The 21,866-nt window shown below is 37.5% G+C and overlaps 1 protein-coding gene across 1 annotated transcript; it reads left to right on the forward strand.

Moving 5' to 3' along the window:
* Positions 1–1,455: 1,455 nt before the first annotated feature.
* Positions 1,456–19,528, forward strand: igfn1.4 (immunoglobulin like and fibronectin type III domain containing 1, tandem duplicate 4). The gene is made up of 25 exons (XM_056403325.1): positions 1,456–1,512; positions 6,703–6,792; positions 8,317–8,439; positions 8,830–8,969; positions 10,280–10,379; positions 10,628–10,709; positions 10,792–10,984; positions 11,169–11,282; positions 11,392–11,560; positions 11,716–11,988; positions 12,190–12,444; positions 13,142–13,198; positions 13,967–14,011; positions 14,108–14,164; positions 14,998–15,113; positions 15,360–15,501; positions 15,593–15,886; positions 16,003–16,305; positions 16,615–16,794; positions 16,888–17,016; positions 17,126–17,205; positions 17,414–17,606; positions 18,179–18,475; positions 18,822–19,148; positions 19,245–19,528. Exons 2-25 carry the CDS (start codon positions 6,747–6,749, stop codon positions 19,247–19,249), a joined length of 3,720 nt encoding a protein of 1,239 aa, XP_056259300.1. The 5' UTR covers positions 1,456–1,512; positions 6,703–6,746; the 3' UTR covers positions 19,250–19,528.
* Positions 19,529–21,866: the final 2,338 nt, after the last annotated feature.

A 21,866-nucleotide genomic window follows, 5' to 3' on the forward strand; every position in this document is an offset into this window, starting at 1 on the left:
ATATTCATCATCATTACACAATTTTATTTCTCCCATCTATTAAAACAACAATTATCAGCCTATACGCTTGTTCACAGCTGGTCGGGCTAATAAAGTGGAGATAGCCCAAATTAAATACAAGGGGATGCGCAATCTGTTTCCAGTAGGTACAAAGAATTTAGGGGGTATGTGCTTCCTTTGTTTTTCTCCATACCGTTTTAATGCCAACAGTGAGGCTGGTCTTTTATAGATTACCTTGAGTCATAAAATATATGACTAAGTCCTCCTTTGCGGCAAATTTACATTTAAATTACTTTCAGTTAAACTGTAGTTTTTATCCTTAATAATACTTACAGAGCAGCTTCAAGTGCACCTGGTACTGAGCTAGGAATTGGTTATAGCTGCTTTACAGCTGGCCTTTATTACATGTTGGCAACCGCCTCAGCAATAACAATTTTTCTCCTGCTTTATTATTAGTAGTGAAGGTTCACCAAGTGAGTTTTTTCTTTGTTGTTGTTGTTGATTTCAGCTCAGACATGATGCTGATTGGATATATCTCTAACTTGATGTGAAGCAAGTAAATACACAACTGATATCTCAACTGAGTATCCATAAACCCGTGCTACCTTAAAGTAGCACATTAACTTCAACATGACCAGAGAGTCTGTGACCAAATGACAATTAAGAGATTAAACGCTTCCTGTGCTCACACTGTTAACCATGTATTATGTTTACACTTGGTATTCAAGACTGCTCAGAGTCCCCTCAATAAACACACTGTATTTTTAGTTGGTGTCAATAGGAGTCATTAGTGCATCTAAACGTTAATCTAATGTTTTGTTGTTCTCGTATTTTCATAAGAGTGTCAACACGAGCAGACTTGGCTGTCAACACTAAGCTCTGACTTCAGACTTGTTCTTACTTTCAGCTCCACAGTCCAAGTACAACAATACTGACTGACATAACTGTCACTGACAAAAGTCAAGTACAAATCTATACTTGACCTCTTCATTTCCAGTAGTCGGGGAGTGAAAACGATCTGCAAAAGTTGTAAATCATAATGTGGGGAATCAGGATACCAATCATGAGGAGAAAATATCACAAAACACAGTCCTCTCAAAAATAAAATTTCACACACACATTATAGTGGACAATAGAGGGCCTATGTTCAGAAATCATAACAAAAAATGGCTTAATTCTATTCTTCAGACAGAAAATACATCTCATTTAGGCTACACCTCCTGAAGAAGCTCATGCATTTGTCAACAGGAAGCCATGGTCATGGTCATCCCGGTGTGAGGCTTGTAGCCAACCTTGGCTTTTCCTCCTCCCACCTTGCTGGAGGTTGTGATTTATGCCAAAAACAAAAAAGCAATCCCCTCTCTTGGCAGGCACCATGTCTGACAACGTGGGTGCTTGTCGCAGAGTCGTTGGCATTCCTGTAAGGATTTAATAGCTTGTAGAGCAGGGAGGCAACACTCAAATATCAGACTGGGAAGCAGAACCACTCAAGAGGATCACAGGAGTACTGAGGTAAGTTCATCATTCATCTTACATTCAGCACCAAGCTTAGATGGAGGTGCTAAGTATTGAGAGTTGGTTATAGTCTTTAACACTGAACTAATCCTGTGACTGATTCACTCTTAACATGTAGTCCCAGGGGAGCAGAGTTAATGTGGCAAACTGTGGATAGTGTTTGCCTATAAACACAATTGAGCTGCCTTGTTTTAGCAAGTGAGCTGATGAGTAACAGTGCAGTATTTCAGTCTTCCATTATTCACATTATTTTTATCACCAGTTTTGTTGCTCTAATGTTTACACAGATTTGTACTTTTTTTGTTTTGTATTAATAAAATTAATTAAGTCTGTGGTTTAAATTTAAATTAGAAGTCATAGGGTTGTCTGTGTAATTTCCTATAGAGTTGAAAATGCAAATATACACTAAGGACACTAAAAGCAGTTCAAATAAAGTTTGAAAATATCTTATGCGCAGTTCATTTTGTCAATTTGGCAACTTTAAAATATTTCATCAATATAATTATATATCTGTTCTTTCAGACACAGATAGTTATCTAACAAACATATAAGCTTTTTAACAGACCACTAACAACTACAGTCTTTTGACAACTTCTTGGCTAGTCTTCTTTACTCACCTAAGTTTTTTCTTTTTTTTTAAACTATTTTTTAGGAGCATCCTTTTAAAAACTCTTATCTGTCAGTTTTAAATTCACAACAACACTGCCCAGTTCCTGCTTCCTCTTTCCACTTGTTTCTCCAGTTTTTGATAGTGCTGAAAAAGATCTTTCTACAACTAGGGCAAAAGAGGGCCTGGTAATAACCCAAATTAAGCAAAGCTGCCACTCTCAGCTACTGCACATGCTCAGCATCAATGTCAACTCCGTAGATAGCCACATGCTTTCTGAACATGCCCTTAGTAGCGACTTGCTTTTAATCACTTTTATGATGCTCTCAGTCTCTGAGTATACTGTCCAGAGCTGTATTTCAATGCTGGTCACATGAAACCCATAAAAACCAACTCTCACTGCAAGGAGGCAGTTAGTGTAGGATCATGTCAGAAGCCAAGTACACAGAACAAGTTTTAAGCAGTGCAGTGAGTGTAGCTCCAATGAATATTGAGCACACAAAATTGAACTTTGTACAACCTGGATTTTAGAGCTCACAGTGGTTTGAAAAAAAAAAAAAAAAAAAAAAGTTTAATTAAATAGCACACGATTTTTAACCAAGGGAAGTGCTCATCATATTTACCCTAAGTATAGTTGCAGCATATTAACCCCAACAATTTTTCTGTTATACATAAAATGATTTAAACTCTGACTCTTTGCTGTATTGACAAACCAACTATGACTTATCAAGCGTTGGGGTGTAATAACAATCAATTACATGTCTTTTTTTTAACCTCAGAACACCAGAATGAGGTGATCTACTGAGCAGGTTTCACTGCAGTATGACTCACTCATCATGTCACCAGTGATTTACAAGCATATTAAGATGTTCGAGGTGGGATGTTCACAGTTTTATGTGGCATGTGACCTATCATATGACAATCCACTTTTCTCGTCTTCCAACAGCCGCGGACCATCGACACCCTAGAATATCACGCGCCTATACCAGGCGGTGCAGGGTTTGTGCAAATACTATACATGAGAGAGGCTCTGAGTATTTAAACATCTGACAGATCGCACTTCAATGTGTCCATTTTATCAACAATACTGTAACGGTTTTTCAACAGTTTTGTAGAACATGGAATAAAGCTGAAAAATATCATGTTATTGTTCATTCAGGAGAGTTGATGAAAAATTTAAAACTAAAACCAGAGGTACCTTTATGGGCTGAAATACAGTGGAGTCTGAACTGAATTTCGATCATTTATCTTTGAATTGCTCAACTTGAATGATTGCATTAAAAAACAGAATTTGAATCACATAATTTGAATTTGTAGTGTTTAACTTGCACTGAAAAAGGGAATCTTTATAGCAAAATTTAAAATCGAATTCATTAGGTTGGAGCTGGATTCAAATAAACTCCTGTAAATTTAATGTATTGAATCTGAATGTAATTGAATATATTTGATCTGAAACTGTATTTGATCCTGACTGAAAAATTCAACTCTCCATGTACTTCCACATTCAGATCTCACAATTCAAATTCAGTTCTTGTTTCAGTTTCAAATACAAATGATTGAAATTCATTTTCTAGTGACACTAGACCATTTCTCCCCATACATCTAATTCAATTACCTGACATCTAATTCAATTACCTGACATCTAATTCAATTACCTGACAATATGGTGGTTGACAGCTGTTTGCTTGAATAAAATATTTAGTTCTAAAACAACGTACTGCTAATTCATGGCGGGAAGCTACAAAAGCTTTTCAACCATCGCATAGAGCTAAAGGCAATGAAGTCAGTTAGTTAGTCGGTTAGTCGGTTAGTTGGTCAGTCGGTCATTCAGCCATGTCAGTCAGCCTGTGTATCTGTTTGTTCGCCTATTTACCTTGAGGTATAAGGAGCTTTACAACCTAAGGTGACTGCTGCACTGCTTTTACACCCTGCTCTGCTATTAGAGCAGAGATACATAACTCTGCGGCCCAATGACCATTGGGATTGTGTCATACAGTCATACATTCTCACTACTGTGCATGTGCAGACACCTCAAATAGTTTGGTCCAGTCGGGCACAAATAGATGTACAGCCTATGGTGATGAGTGGTAGGGCTATTAGTTATAGTTCTAACTGGTGTTGTGATAAGGAAAATTGTTTCAGAGCAAACAGTGACAGAGCTAGGACAGCATCAGCAACACTTAGTTTCATTTAGTTTAGTAGTTTAGTTTAATTATCCCAACCAGTGCGTCACATTTATTCAGTTAAACATCTGAAGAGCAGATCCAGTCTGCAATGGGAATGAGTCGCTGACAGTTTTAATCAATTTTCTATAATACAGTTACAAAATATATAGTAGCTTTCTATGTTGTGCAGACTATAATCAATATTTTGGAGCATGAGCATCTCTAAACCACAGCTATGAACCAAGGACCTGGGTCAACAAACAGTGCAGGGAATAACAGGAAATTCTTGCAGCTGCCAGAAAATATATTCTAGCTCCAGGCGATGCCCTGCGTGTTGTCAGTCACTTTCACCATGGAACTTACATTTAAACATAAACTGTGATTGAGATGTAAATTATTGAGTCATGCGATGCAATTTACCTCAGATAAAGTGAGGGAAAGTTTTTTTTTTCCTGTATTTTCCTCTCTACTGCTTGGTTTTGGGAGGTTTACCATATTGATTGATGGTCTTGACAATCTGACCCTAATTGCCTACATATTATGACATTCAACCTTTAAAAGGAAATAGCCTGATGCTCTAGGTTAGGTAGGTTATTCTAATACGAGGACTCGTGTTATCAGTGGCTACCATTTGACAAACTGTTAGCAAACCTTACTCAGAAGGCAAAGATCAACTTCCAGTTAAAGGTGCCCTGCGGAGTTTTCTTGCAAACAATGTTTCCGTTTACAATAAGTGTTACTCACCAAAATGTATTGTGTATGTCCTTGAGGTCTGACAAACAAGTAGGTTGCATTTTCTTTCTCATAATACATTTGCAAAGTCGATTTATTTTCTTACTTTAAAAGATTTGAAACCAAAATAGGCTCCAACACAGAAAAAAAACATTGCTGCATGGTGTTGCTGGGTACCTTTAACCATCAGTGCCAATTTCTGACAGTTATACACGAGGCTATGAAAAGGCTGGCTAACTTGTTAAATTGTTAGATTCAAGACCAGCATAAGAAATGCTTAATTTATTTTAATTAGACTGATAAGTCTTGTTAGTAAACATTACATGATCTTGCTAAAGATGATGAATTCAAAGTACTGGGAGGTGCTCACCAAGTGTAAAGTAAATACATTTTTCCTGTAAGAGCAAATAACTTTTAGTCATATATTGTGCTATAGACAATGTGTTCACAGTATTTCGTTGTCTTTTATTTCATTTCATTGTTTTCAGTTTTTTGTCATTTTAGACGACAGTATATTTATTAGGTATTATGGTATGGTGTGACTGTGCCTTACACAGAGTTAGGGTGCAACATGCACACATTGGATGGAGGCTTTTTCTTTTTTTTTTTTTTTTTACAATTAGATACCACAGTCATGTGAAGGTAATATATGCATTGCATGTAGTTGGTTTTCTAAACAAACAGTGACATTTCTGCAAATCCCCTTAAGCCAGAGCAACACAGAATCCATTACAATTAATGTTCCATCCATCTATTTCAGTGAAGTGACATTTGTCATTCTAAATTTAGTAACCATGTGGGTAACGAAAGATTGCTATGTACAAGTAGAGATCCCTGGTACGAATGGAACTGACAGATCATAAAAAATGTTAATTTATAAGCATGTAATCATTTGAACATCAAGCCAGCGTGTTGCAGCTTAAAAAGATAACAAAAACTCTTGAATAATGGTAGTTCAAGCCTGGTGAGGAATTACATCATGAGGTTGAAATCCTACACTGCGCTTCTAATTTTAAGAGGATTTTATTTTTAGGGAATGTGATAACCCTCAGTATACAGCAAGCAGCTGCATGGCACGCAGCCACAGATTTATGTGTCTTTTACAACATACTGAGTGTCTGCAGTTGAATTATGGGAGTTGAATCAAAGGTAATGCTTGGTAGACCTTTTTTTAAACAAAGTCAAACATTTACTTTTGTGCCTGTTTTTGGCAAGGCTGCAACTTTTTTTTTTTGACAAACTCTATTCAAATAATCAGTCCCTCCAGGAACTTGTGATCTTCCAAATCACAGCAATTAATACAAATTTAACTAAGCCTAGCATTACTCAAGGAGGTTTGCCATTTTGCATAATTTCCACAATATTTCAATATAAAATAATCATACTGGGAGAGTGCACTGCACTTACATAACCCAATAAAGAATCTGTCAAGGTTAATTCAAATCAGACCTCACAAAACTTGTCCAAAATAACTTTCTTGGCATCAGTGGAGGCTCTCAGGGCTTCTGCCTACACTGAATCCTTAAACAAATACTGTCTTTTCTATAATATAACACTTGAAAGCCACCGGTGAATTATTAATTGTATTCTGAAAGAATAAGAAACAAGAAAGTCTTTCCTGCTATTTGAATAGATCAGTAGAGCTGTAATTATTGTACTTAACTCCCCTCTCATCTATTGCAGTTGGGGAAATCTTGCTAAATCCATCCCGAATCAAAGGACCCGCAATGTTTAGAAGATCAAAAGTGACGGGTGGGACAGCCACTGGCCAAGGTGAGCATTAAGGAGTGATCTTATTTTCTACAGAAAGCTTCAAAGAAGAACATCCAATAACAAGCTAGTATGGGATGTTTATTTCTGTTCTTTTATTCCAAACTCTGAAGATCCATTAGCAACAGGGAGGTGACAAGAAAACCAAATAAAACCTGTAATCTAAACCTGGAGGGAGAGAAAATGAAAGAGAATCTTCTGAAAGAATTAGTGGATATTACCAACCTCAAATCCAAAGGGAACTTGAATCCAGTTTTTTTCTTCTACCAAAATTTCATTATTTGTAGTACCCTACCTAATCAGACAATTTAGGAAGTTAGGATGCAGTTGATCCTATTAATCTTGTGATTTTCATTGATCTTCTTAACAGACTATGAGAAAGTAATAAGATGACACATTTCCAGATCAGAGTCTAACAAAATTGAGAGAAAGAGGTCAGCAGGGAGCTCTATTAATGAATAACTCTGAAGGAAATAGTGAATATATCGATTAACTGTTTGCATTATTTGTGGATTTCTATGATTACTTGCTAATGTGAAGTCTCCATCTCACAAATTTTAGCTTAGGCTTTCAGACTTGGAATGTAATATTATTCAAATTAGACTTATTTTATTGAGAAAGTTCTGCAATTTGCCCATCAGCAGCCATATCTAGACTGTACAACAGCACATACAAATAGTCTATTCTAGGCCAGCAGGAGCTCATAAGAGCAGCAGAGGAAGCATGAGCATCACAATCACACATTATCCGCACACATATGTATTTCTGTGCAATGATTAATTACATAAAACACATCATTGTGTGTACTGCTGCAATCTGACATGGACAATGTTTAAAGAAATGCTTAAAATGTTTCATTGTTTCACCTGTGTTGATGTGATTAAGCCTCATCTGGCAATTTTCACAATGAAGCCATTCAGCACACCAAATGCTTTTTTAGCATTTTATTTTCTGTCCCACAGTTTAATGATTTTAGTCTAATCCATAATCCAATGCTGACATGTGCTGTATATGCTCTTTAACATGTGCCTTATCAGGTCCTGATGCAGAGATTTGCAATGGTAAAGAAGGTAGGCTTAGGGGACAACAGAAAAGCCCAAACAACACCTGTTTTTTTTCTCTCCCTACTGCACACGAAGGCATGAAGAACTGATATGCAATGCATTTATTAATATAATGTATGAGCGTACATATATATTGTGCGTGGATATGTATGTACATCACTACATATCTGTTCCGGGGTTGGATTTCAGGCATGGATTCCCGAGGAAACTGTTGAAATGTAAATGTCCATTGACACAAGACAGCCATCTACACCAGAGCCATATATGTACTGTCTAGATGTAAATGACGATAAACTGAGTAACATGTAACATTCTAATATGTCCCGTATTAGAATGAGTCTCTGCATGGTTTATGTGAGTGATGATTTGATTATAAAACAACAGATCTTAAAGGCTGGATATGATCATGGTCTTTTCAAGTGTCAAATGTATCGTCACTGACTTCATTTTCCAATGCCCACAGTGGGGATCAAGAAAAAATCTAAGGTCCCCGGGGTGATGATTACACAGTTTATTGAGACGCTTCCAGAGGGAAAGACCCATCCGGACTTCACCCGCAAGCCAATTGCTTTGACCATCCAAGAGGGTAGGACTGATAGTCAAAGAATCATGTTTAACATTAATATCACAAAATATTTCAAGGTGGAATTTACATCACTCTGCATAAGGGATTAGATGCATGAAGTTTGTGTGAGGCCAGCCGGAGCAGAGCCCTGCCATTCAACACCCAGACTCACAAACACAAACCAACTTTGATTTAAAACCAGGAGGAGCGACAAGACAAGAGAACCACAAACAACTATGATGTTACCCTATATAATAATAATTCTCAACTGTTTGTAATCACAATGTGGTGATGTCAGACAAGTATCAGGCATTCTGTGTAATTACAGAGTATATTACAAATCAATAATCATATTTCCAAAAGGATAAGAATAGAAGGTGAACTAAATGTGGCTTTTGTTTTGTTTTACAGGAAAATTTGCTTTTTTTAAAGCCATTGTCACCGGAGACCCAAAGCCGACTGTAACATGGAGCAGAAATAACGGAGACGTGTCTGATACATCAAGATACCAGACTAAATACGATCCCAATTCCAATGAGCATACATTTGAGGCAAGTGATACGGGCTATCAAATTGCAGTGATACTAAACAGCCACATGCTGATGCAAAGGACTTATAGAAATAGCATAGAGGAACATATATAAATAGAAAGAGAAGAAGAGAGAAGAAAGAAGAAGAAATAATGATTTGATAACATCAAGGTCATTCAAATTTCCGACCCATCGCCTCGCTTTGCTAATTACATTTTCTACAATAAGTCGATTTAACTCATCCTGAGAGGAGCACACTCAACAAAAGTCAGTTTCATTAAACATGTCCACCCCTGTATCCTGTCAAACTCACTGCTGCTTGAGGCTGAAAATGTAAAGTAAAAGCCATGCAGTCACACATGAGGAGGCCATCTATCTATGAAATGTGCAGACCAGCTGTAACTGGTCTACAGTGTTTTAATCAAACTGGTCTGCCATGTGCAATGTGTCACAAAGGGATATGAATCTATTTCTATTATAGTTCACTGGATACGTTGTGGCAGTGATTTCCAACCTGTGGCACTTGAACCATAGTGAGTACATCTGCAGTTGCCAGGCGGTACAGGAAGAGATTGTGAAGTAGCTCAGCTAATCTGGAAAAAAACAAAAATTATAACTTGGTAAAAACTAGTTAGCAAATGAACAGAAGTTGAAATAAAGAGAAAAGTAAAAAGTCCTACTTCCTCCACTCTATGGTAGAAGTGCAAATTCAAACTGAAACAAACCTAAATCAATTGTGCTAAATAACATCTAACACACTGGGAATGAGACACGGTTGGGAACCACTGCTACATAATAATAATAATAATAACAATAATAATAATAATCTTTTTATAGCACTTTTCTTAACAGTGTTACAAAGTGCAAAAAGAAGCAGATGAGCACTGATGCGGTAAAAACAATAAAATAAATAAGATCAAATGAACAGGAATAAAACAGTATAAATAAAAATCTATGTTAAACATTTCCAAAAGCTTTCACACAGAGAAAAGTTTGACGAAGAGATATAAAAGCAGCAAAAGACTTGTGTCTGAGTTACGGCAGAGAGCTACTAATAGCGAAAGCCTGGTCACCCTTTGTCACAAACCGTGACCTGGAAGTAACTAAGCAGGGCTTCACCCGCAGATCTCAATGACACAGACCAGGTCAATAAATCAGAACAAATATTTAGGAATGAGGCAGTTTAAGGTCTTAAAGGTGAGCAACAACATTTTAAAATCAAATCACTGCGATTTGAAAATCAACTACTATAAAACTTAGAGACAATGCTACTACCACAGACTACTTCACCCACTGGATCCATTATATTTAGCTTGTCTTATATCTTTCAGATGCCAAATGTTACGCCAGAACAAGCTGATACCTATAAATGCTTTGCCACAAATGAATTTGGACAAGCCATGGTCACAGTTATTCTGAATGTTATTGAAGGTAAGGGCTGCTTGCCTGCTATCATATATTCATTGAAGTAATGCAATAGAAAGTAATTTAATAGACCACAAGCATTATCCCAGATCTACTTTAAAATGAACATATTTGTATCCAAATTTCATACTTCTCCTCTTCATACCCTTAAGTGTATTACACTCATTCCAGTACTTACCACTCTGCAGTCCCTCTGTATACTGTGTAATTACATGACTGTATAATAACTGAAGTACCTTCATGTCTGCTTTCAGTTGGTTACAAAAAGAACAAAGCCCAGCAACAAACAGCAGAAGCCACTGATGGGGACTTTAAGAAGGTATTAAAAAGGAAAAGGTGGGTTAAAGTTTCTATGTTGATGATGTCCTCCACTGATTTACAAGACCGTTTAACTGATTAACCCCATTTTAATTTCTAGTAAAATCCGTCCCAAGTCTGAGCCACCTGAGAAAAAAGAAGGGGAGATTGATCCGAAATTTTGGGAGCTGTTAATTAGTGCTGATAAGAAAGACTATGAGAAAATCTGTTCAGAGTTTGGAGTCACCGACTTTCGCTGGATGCTCAAGAAACTGAATGAAATGAAGAAGGAAAGGGAGGAAGAACAAGCTGCGGTGAGGGATTTGTGATATTTGCATATTCATTTGTTTGCTTTTATTCTGAGATGTTACAAACAGATTATTTCTAAAGAAAAGCTCTTTGCTGTGGTTCAAAGGAAAATTTCTGTAACCATTAATTTGAAATAATGTCCATTTGCTTTCTGCTCGACACTCATTTCTGGTTTTGTTTTTGCCCCAGTTCATCAAAAGCCTGTCTAACCTGAGACCTATTCAGGTCAATGCAGATGGTACTGCATCCTTCGAGATTGACATGGATCTTCTTGACCAAAGCAGTTCGATCTTCCTATACAAGGTTAGTGTACAAACAATATTGCATAATGGGTTAGGGAAAGAAATCAGTGGGAGTCATCCTAGATGTCAACCATACCAGAAGTAAATTACATTGTATATTTCCCCTGCAGGATGGTGAAATGATTCCATACACAAAGGAGTTGGGGGATAAGATGAAGCACTGCCTTAGAAGAGTGGGGAGAAAGTATATTTTCAGTATGAGGGACCTTATGCCAGAAGATGCTGGGCTGTACCAGTTGGACGTAGAGGATGTGAATATGTTTTCCACTGAATTTAAAAGTACGTTCTACACTCGCACACACGGCAAATTAGTAGCCTTAATTAAAGCAAAGAAGACAATATTTTTGTTGCATGACACAAAATTGCTCAAATTTAAATAAATTGTATCAGCTACGTTTTAATAATCATCAAACTAATCAGTTGTTATTTTTCAGTCCCCCAGGTCGATTTCTTGGTGAAACTTCAGGAAGTGAAGGCAATGGAGAGAGAGGATGCTGTGTTTGAGTGTGTCCTGTCAAATCCCTTCTCCAGGATTTTGTGGTTTGGCAAGAATTTGCCACTGGAACAAGGGGATAAATACAATATTGAGGTCTCAGAGGACAAGCTCATTCACAGGCTGGTGGTCAAGGACTGCATGGTGGTAGACAAAGGAATTTACTCTGCCTGCGCAGGAATAAAGTCTTGCAATGCATGGCTTGTTGTTGAAGGTAAGATATACTCCATCAAAAGACTAACTGTATAATCAATAATGGATAATAATAATAACAATAATAATAATAACAATTTGATATCGAATAACAATGAGAGAACTGAACTGCCTGATTTGTCTGACCAATTATTGCTTTTTACGTTATAGTGGAGTTTTAAAGTGCACACTCACTGCAAAGCTCATATTTTTTCCCAATCAGCTGACAAAGACGCGCAAAAAGGCAAAAAATCAGCGAGGAAAACAACGAGGGCAGGAGGATCTGGAGTGGACTTGCAGAAGATTGCCCAAGAGCAACAAGCAAAATTAGAGAAGGAGAGAGAAGAAATAAAAGAACAGATTAAAGCTGCTAAAGAAGCTGCGGCAGCTGCACCTCCACCTCCACCTGAAACCCCTGGAGCTCCTGCACCTACTAAAGCTCCAGCTGCATCTAAGGCAGCCAAAGACTCTTTGCCAAGTAAGATCGTCGCCTGTAAGGTTTATTATACATGGTGTAGAATTCACAAACAACAAAGCCATGACTGTGGGTCGTTATGAATCCAAACTCCTGATTTTTAGGAATTCAAGACAGAGGTCCATCGATGCTAATGTAATAAACAAAACGAAAATCAAAACAAAATCTTTGACATTAATATTTATTTATTTATTTATTTATTTATTTATGACAGTGGTCAAAGAAATTGGTTTATAAATAATTGATTGCTTATACTACAATGATTAACCAATAAATCGATCAGTTAATTGGAAACTATGTTGAAAATCAAATAATCATTTCTGTAATTTTCTTAGCTGAATGACAAACATTTCACAACACCTTTCAGCTTCTCAGATATGGGGGTTTTATGCTTTTCTTTGACACACAAGAAAGTAAAGTAAATATCTTTGCGTTTGGGACTGTTGGTTGGACCAAACAAGACATTTGAAGACGTCACCTTAGGCTGTGAGTAATTATAACAAAACAAGACATTTGTATTACTTTCCGACATTTCAAAGCCAAAAAAAGGAATCTATCAATAAAAGAAAAATATAATCAAGATTACTCAATAACAAAAATACTTGGTAAGTGTAGCCCTACAAATGACAATAATGGGAACCTTAATTGCATTATTTTCCATGTAATACTTGCTATGATTATTTGTTTCAACGGTTCATAGAAACAGCAAATGAGTCAGCTGCAGTGGATCCTGCGGCTGCGGATGGATCGGGCACAGGTAAGAAGCTTGAATGGTTTTGTTAACCTCTGCATGCAGTCAAAGTTGAATATGACAGTTTTTAGACTTATAATGTCTTCAGTTGTCAGTTTGTTTATTTTCATGGCGTTTACTGTGATAAAAGCCTGTGCATCAAAATGTTGAGGTCAGTGTAACGTTTGGACTTTATTTTATGTTGTGTTGTGTTGTCAGCTCAGTATGTGATTGGCTGCCTCTTTACAGTCAAATATTTTGTAACGGTATTTTCGCTGATTCAGATTTACTTGACAATATTCTTAGCATGGCTAGACAGACAGGGTGACATGTTGTACACAGTCGTGTACTGTGATCTGCGTCTTGCTGGATGACTAAATGTCAGTTTTGTCTTTTGGGGCTGTGATGTCTTATTCTGAAATATGCTGGTAAAAAAAAAGGTGTATATTGAAACAATAAACCCTTTAAAGCTTACATCATATTTACTTACTGAGATGCATCAACTCGTTATGGTAAAGACACTGATTTCTGCTTTAGAACCGAACCAGTGCTTTGTTATGTTTCGCCCAATTTTAATTTTAATTCTAATGTAAATCACATGAGACTGTGATCCTGAAGCGACTGACAGGAGCGCTGTAGTGTCAGCAGTTTGCTATTGAACTAGCCAGATGACTTTCTTACACTTAAACAGCCTTAGAAACATCCGATTATCCAAATACTGAGTGGTGCTGATTCCAACAATACAAAAAAAAAAAAAATCTAAAATGTTTTCATGCTGTCTGTGATCGCTGATAGGTCACTCAGACAAAACATCAGCAGCAGCTGGAGATTCGGGAAGTGGTAAGAGAGACAACAGTGGAGCATAGAAAATTGCGGGAGTAATTTACTGAATCAAGTTTAAATGACTTACTGTTGTTATTGCTATTATCCACTCAGCTGGAGATGCCAGTGGCGGTGGAAAACTTGGTCAACCACATGCAGATGCAGGAAGTGGTATGCCAGATATTCAACGCTGAAAAAGTAGAACAGTAGTATAGATATTAGAAGACTAATCATAGACTAATAACAATAACTTTTTATTTGCTTTAGAGTTTTAAAATTAACAAAATAATTTATTCGAATAATTTCTTTTCAGAATCTGAAGAAATTATTCTGTTCTCTGTAACATCTTAATCCTGCAAATTCACAGTAGTTTCTCTTTTAGTCAAATATCAATACATTAATGGGAAGGTGTGAAATAACACATCAAATTCCTTTATAACCAGCATGTGGAAGCACATTCTTAATACACTGCCTTAACATACTACTGAACCAAAGACCCACACAGAACAAATGAGACTCTTGTCTCTGTTTGCAAAGCTTTATGTTTGCTGTTTGTAATTGTACTTGCTTTTGATGTCATTAACTTGCTTTGTACTGTAACTTCTGTTTAACATAAACTTTCTAACCAGCTAACACTGATCTAATATAGAAGCCATCCACTGGATTAGTTACTAGATGATGTAGTTCCCTCTCCTGACTTTGACGCGCTGCACAATGCCTTGAAGGTCCGGAAATTATATCACAAACCTTTCAAAGCATATAACATCATTAAGCTTTTTCTTTATGCAAAACACAACCATGACATTCTTCACAGGAAATCCTTAATCTTGATGAACCATTTAACTACTTTATTTCAACAAACATATTGCTGAGTAGAAATTAGAAGCATGTGCGTAAGTAATTCGCTCATTCTTGTGTACTTTTATTCAGTAGTCCTAAACTGAAAGCTGAATCCCGTGAATATGCAAAGTGTAGAGTCACTCTGTTTTTCTGTTGTTGCCCAGAGCCTGGAATTACCTGTGGACTCTCTGATATTTACGCTCTTCGTGAAAAGCCGGCTGAATTGAATGTGAAGATGAACATGGAATGTGATGGCTCCTGGTTCAAAGATGGAGAGCAGGTAAAGTCTATGAATAACTTCAATTTGCATGTTTTACATTTTGAGAATTTATCTCACACTTTCATTTAGAGTAACTGAGTGCAACAGTAAGACAAGCTTTTACACTACATTGCCAACATTACAAACATACAACTATTAAGTGTTTTGTGTCTATGGAATCACAGGTAATTTATTTTCCTTTTTTTCATTTTGTAATGTACTAAAAAAAAAAATACTAAGGTCTGACTTTCAATTTTGATTTGCTAGTTAAACTCAGGTCATGCGGTCAACATCGCCAAAGATGGAAGTTCTCACAAACTGACAATTAAGAGATGCATGGATGACGACTCTGGACTTTATCGTTTTGTATCAGGGGAACATAGTACACAAGGAAAGGTCACTGTTGGAGGTAGGATTTATTTCCTCCTTTTTGCACCAGGAGTGTGAAATGACACAACTGTACCTGTGCATTGAATTTAATTATGCTTTGTGCTTTTTAGATGTACCTGAATTTGACCCGGACGACCTTCACAAGTTCTCCAAACCTGTGGTAGTAAGAGTTGGGCAGAACGCAGCTTTCAAGATGCCCTTTGCTCCTCAGGAGTCTTTGGTGGTCAGTTGGTTTAAGGATGGCACTGAGATTAAAGATGGAGGAGGAGTTAAGATCGTGAGGGAGCCCAATCACAGCCGGCTGCTGCTCAGAGACTGCCTGCGGACAGACACAGGGGAAATAAAGATTCAACTCAAAAACCCATTTGGGGCCGTGGAGGCCACATCTCAGCTTATTGTGCTCGGTACAAAAAAGAGGAATCTAATAAGAAAAGTTCAAAAATACTGAGAGCCTTGCACTTTACTACGAATCATTTTTGTTTTACTACATTTAAAATTTAACAGCGTGTTTTTCAAACAGATCGTCCAGGCCCACCAGAGGGTCCAGTGGAGACTGTCGAAACCACCTCATCTATAATTGAGATCAAATGGAACCCGCCCAAAGACGACGGCGGCTCAGCTGTCACCAACTATATTATAGAGCGGCAGCAGGCAGGACAGGCTCTGTGGGCGAAACTTGGGGATGTCTCCGCTGACAGGACCTCCTTCAGAGACAGGAATGTGACTCATGGAAAGAAATACAACTACCGCATCTACGCAGAAAACCCTGAGGGTCTCAGCGACGCCCTGGAGACAGCTGATAGCATTATGGCTGGCATAATGAGTGAGCGCAGGAAAAAGCATTCCTCAGCAAAACCATGTTAATCTCCCTCAGGTTGTAATAAATGGAAATGCGTTTGGATAGGCTTTTTTTGATTGTTTCAAACTGTTTATCATCAACACTATTTAGCTGCAGTTGAAAGCCCCTCTTTTATCATTGCTATAATAGTTTTTTCCATCTACAAGAGGAACTGTCTGCAATATCCTGAAGTAATAACATGCAGATGTCTTCGATTTATTCCATGTCTTTAATTACTTCTTAATTATTACTAATGATCTTACTTGATTAATTAGACTACTTGTCATTCCTTAGTACTCTCCGGTCCACCTGGTGCCCCCAAAGTGGTCAGTGCCTCTAAGACCTGTATCAATTTGACCTGGACGCCTCCAGAGGACGACAGAGGAGTACCGATTATTGGTTATCAAGTGGAGAAACGGAAGAAGGACACACATCAGTGGATTGCCCTGAATGCACTTAATGAACCGATCGAGGGTTTGTCAGAAATAAAAGCACTTTGATAAGAGAAAAAAAAATGTTCTTCTTTTTCCTGACTTTTCCTTGCTGCAAATTTCATCCTATTTCTAGATGTGAAGTATGCAGTTAAAGATATCACTGAGGGAACAGACTACGAGTTCAGGGTTTCAGCAATCAATGAGTCTGGATCTGGAGATCCGAGCCCTCCATCTGCAATGGTGTGCGCAAAGAATCCCAACAGTAAGTTCTAAGCACTTTTGCTATGCATATTAATGATTTAAATTTGTTGTTGTCCCGCACATTGTTGGTTTCCTGTCAACATTTCATGCTTTATGTGTTTTCCATCCAGTGAGACCTCATTTTAAAGACCCAGAGGACTTCATTGTTGTCAGAGCAGGAAATTCTGCTCGCGTCAAAATTTGCTATGAGGTATGAATAAACCTAAAATCTGGTTTGCATACAGAGTTCTTCCTTCTTGGTATAAATTTTAAAACTGTCTTTTCAATCAGTTCCACATACTGGATTTTATACCCTCATTCCAGCCATGTCATATTTCTGAGTGATGAGTTTACCACAATGTGACATGACTGCATATGTCTCATAGTTTATCTCATTTATCTGACATTGATATCTGCAGGCTGAACCTCCACCTCAGATCACCTGGCTGAAAGACGATGAGCCAATATCTCCGTGGTTTAATATCGTCAATACAGAGGGAATGTCTCAGCTTGTTATTCCCTCATCAAAGCGGTCAGATTCAGGCATCTACACTATCAAAGCCAAAAACTCTGTGGGTGAGGCTTCATTTGACATTGAGGTTAGAGTCACAGGTAAGCACGAGTAACACTGTGAGGTGTTATATAAGATTAGTGCAAAAAAGTAGTAAGAACAGTATTAAAATATTTGTATTGAAACTGTTGCTGGCAGTTATTCTGTGCTTGTATTGTACAATCCACAGGTCTTTAAATGAGGAATTCATCTGTTAAATTAGAAGCTAATTTAATTGCATTGTGTTCATCTGGTCAGGGAACATCATATTAACACTGGACAACAGTAGGTGGGTAATATTTTGTCAATTAAATGCCAATAACACACAAATGTATTGGCAACCCAGTGTAAAACCCTAATTAACACTGAACGCTTCTAGGCGGAATTAGAAACATAATTATTACCAAGTGCTACGCAGTAATAGGATGTGATTAACTTATAACAGCTGTTAAATTAAAATGCAACCCTGACAAAAACCCTCATAAGAGTGAAATGCCTCCTGAGTAAGACAAGATTACATAAGGATCCACTGTAGCAAAATTAAAAAGAAATTAATGAAAATTGCTCCAAAAAGGGGGAAATACAGGACAATATCTCAGTAACATGATCTGCGTCCTATTGTACTTGTTGCTAGACGAACCCAAGACTCCAGGGCCAGTGGAGTTGGAGCAAACAGTCTATGGCAAAGTGGTGGTATCATGGGCTCCCTCTCCAGACGAGGAGCTCGATGACCGCCTGTACTATATGGTGTCTCAACGCGACTCCAACACCAGAGTGTGGAAGACTGTAGCAGACCGCCTCTTCGCTCACACATACACAGTCAACAACATCCTTCCTGGGATAGAGTATCATTTCCGGATCTACGCCAAGAACGACATGGGCCCCTCAGATCCATCTCAGTCACCTACATGGGGCGCCAATAGCAACAGAGGTGCGTCACAGAGGAGGTCCTCTTCACTTACGCTTGGTCATAGAAGTTGCAAAGATGACATGGAGAGAGTGTTGGTGAATTTTATGGATATGGACAAAATTTTGTTTTGATAAAGTACCCACGCTGCTGCACTTGTTTCCATGGGATTTTTAGTTTTTAATAGACTTGTGCGCTCCCCATCAATAGTCTTGCATTTTAAAATTTATAATCAGTTCAATGAGTGTTTGCTCGACCCTGCTGTATGAAATCCGAGTAGTAAAAATGAATATCCTGAATATGTTTCGATCCTTGTTGATATGATTATCAGGTAACCTAAAAATTAATTTTCTTTTATTTTTCGTTTCAGTTCAAATAGCTTCAAATGGAGCTAATTCGGCAGATGTCTGCTTTGAGAGGCCTCCATCCATCTTGGTCCCTCTGAAAGTCCACACACCACCTAAAGGTTACCAACTTTTCATGACATGCGCTGTCCGAGGATGCCCTACGCCCAGTGTATCCTGGTACCTGAACGACGTCTGCATCAACTCAGACAACAACTACTACATCACCAACTCATTTGGTGTGTGCTCCATGTATATCCTCAGAGTCCGACCAAACGACAGCGGTGAATATAAGGTAGTCGCAGTCAACTCTTTCGGCAAAGCTGAGTGTTCCACTAAACTTACTGTTAGAGGTAAGATTTAACTCGAATATTGTTTGTTTTCCTCAGGAGTGCATGTTGTGATTTATTCTTACAATGATTATTTTTCTCTCTGTTTTTTCTCCACAGATTAAAAAGGCCTGAAGGTTTCATGCAGCTTTTCCTCTTACTGAGATATTGTGGAAAGTAAGGAAGTAGAATGTTTTAGTTGACAGCAAAGACTGCATTGAAATGGTGCTATATTGTTATGCAATAGTGAAGATAAAATCATATAAAAATAGTCTAAATACTAGCTTATTTAATTTATTTGAAATGCTCCTCATTTATGATTGTTACCCTGTCATCATAAATAACTGTTTGACAAAGATGTGTCAAATGTTTAAGCTCTTAACTGCAATAAATCAACAGTGTGACATCTGTGTAATGTGCTTTTTTTTATTTATTTTTTTAAACTTATTTGGTCCCTGAATTTGCTTTTATCAATTACTTAGCAAATATTCTTCACTAGCTTCACACAGACAGAAACAAACTCAGTAGCCATCATTACAGCAACAAATGTTTCCAGCATGCGTTTCCAGCCTCACATGGCTCCAGTATCTGAGCACATGACACCACGCACATTGGAGTCCTACATTAAGCCTTTATGAAATGAGTGCCCATTTTCATTGCTTTTCCATATATATCCGAGTGAGCTCCCAGTAAATTGTCTATAAAAGGATCCTCGGCTGCAACTGTTAAATTAATCCTTTTTATATTTATGGTCAAATAAACATTAAAGGAAGAGATTTCACCTAAACAACTATGCATAGATCTGGAAGAAAGACTCATACACACATTCACATTTTACTATATATTATACTGTACTGACAAGGCCAACACAAATCAAGTCCATAGTGTACATATGTGACATCGCTGCTGGATATAACCTCTTCACTAAACACGCAGCCAAGATGCCTGATAACATTATATTCGCTGGTAAGGGTGAAGTACAGCAGCAACGTTCCTCTGATAAAATTTGGCTCAGTAGTAAATGCACTTGTTTTATGTAAGAGTGCTTACCTCCTTTACTCTGCCAGGTCAGGGGTGATATTTGTGTTTATTCTCCACTCTTGTCATCAGGCCTTTCTCCCAGTTACGCCACAGTCGTTTTTATGAGGTCGGGGTGACTATTCAAACTGTCTGGACAAATCATGCTTGTTTAACCTCTGACAATATGAACAGGAAATCCTGCTCAGTACATTGAGTACGACACACCGCCACCACCATCATGAGCAACCATCTTTTTATAATGCCACCACGGACCCAATGTGACTCTCTGAATACCACAGGCATGCTGAGCGAATTTCCGTTGATACTTTTGGAGGCTAATTGGAACAGCCAATTCATTTATATCAACCAGAGATTATTTTACCAAATAAAATGTCTCATGTTAATGTTTACTGTCCAATAAAGTCCATAGTAGAGTGATCATATTACCAGAGACCTTGTGAAGCTGCCAGTCAAAAGCTTTTGGTTAGATGCTTTGACTCTTGCATGTCGGAAATTACTGTACATGGTTATTGTGGAACCATGAATCATAAAGTCTCAACTATGAACATCAAGTACAGTAACATCCATCACTACTACGATTGACACGCAAGATATTTTGCTAAAATCCATCATAGTTTCATATAAATCTGACAATGTGATCTTGATTCTTGATATAATATATGATGCTGCTGCTGTTTTTATATTGTCAACAGTAATGGCGGAAAACTGTCGACTGGATGTGTCTGATACCAGATTAAATGAACAGTCATAATGTATTTCCAGGGCCAAGTGCAAAGTGATCGCTTTCATAGGGATGGGTAAGATGAACCACCACCCTTTACCACTGCTGTAATATGGGTTTTTACCAATCACATTTCAGCCACGTATGGGTTTTTATGCACTCCAAAATTTTATCACCGAACATAAAGGGGTGTCGCCTTTGAAATATTGGATAGGGTGAAGAGTACAAGCCGGAGACGCGCAGCTGAAAACTAGACGACGAAGAATTGGAAGTAAGTCAGAGTTTTTATTTTTTTTTAAACAGCAAATTTCCCGTGTGAATAATTCTCATTGAATGAATCAAATAACAAAGAACAAGAAGAGCATGTAACTGGTGTGACTGAAACCTTCATGCACAACGATGTCAACAAGTGATACAACTGTAGCATCATTTACTGAGAGAGACCAACACCAGCACTGACTGGTATTAGTACATTTTTCAGCTTCATGAATGTTTAATTTACTAATTTTACTTTAAGAAAAATAGCAGTATAGGTGTTAGGCAGCTTTATGAATCTAATTATTTATTTAGCATAGATGAGTTAAAAAGGTTAAAAGGTTGTCACGTTTTAATTTTGATTAATTCCTGACAAAATCAAAACAAGAAGAAGAAAAATAAAAATAAAAATAAGCTTTAAAAGATTTTTTATTTTTATTTTATGACCTGCTTTACATTGATACATTGCTTATTTTATATACCTGCTAACTAACTTGGGCATAACTATAAGAACAGCCATAATATGCTGTATACTGTACGTACTGTCTCAAGCACAGGGGTGCTGTCTAAAAAATAACCCAATATTTAAATTTTTTGTGCCATATTACAAGAATGAATGAAGTGAAGTCTGAAATCGGTTTCTAAAAACAGACTGTCCGGGGATTTGACATCACAGAAAAATACGAATGGAACTCTTAAGATCATCCTGCAATTCTGACATTAAA

The sequence above is a fragment of the Seriola aureovittata genome, chromosome 2, assembly GCF_021018895.1.
Source record: "Seriola aureovittata isolate HTS-2021-v1 ecotype China chromosome 2, ASM2101889v1, whole genome shotgun sequence".
Taxonomy (NCBI): domain Eukaryota; kingdom Metazoa; phylum Chordata; class Actinopteri; order Carangiformes; family Carangidae; genus Seriola; species Seriola aureovittata.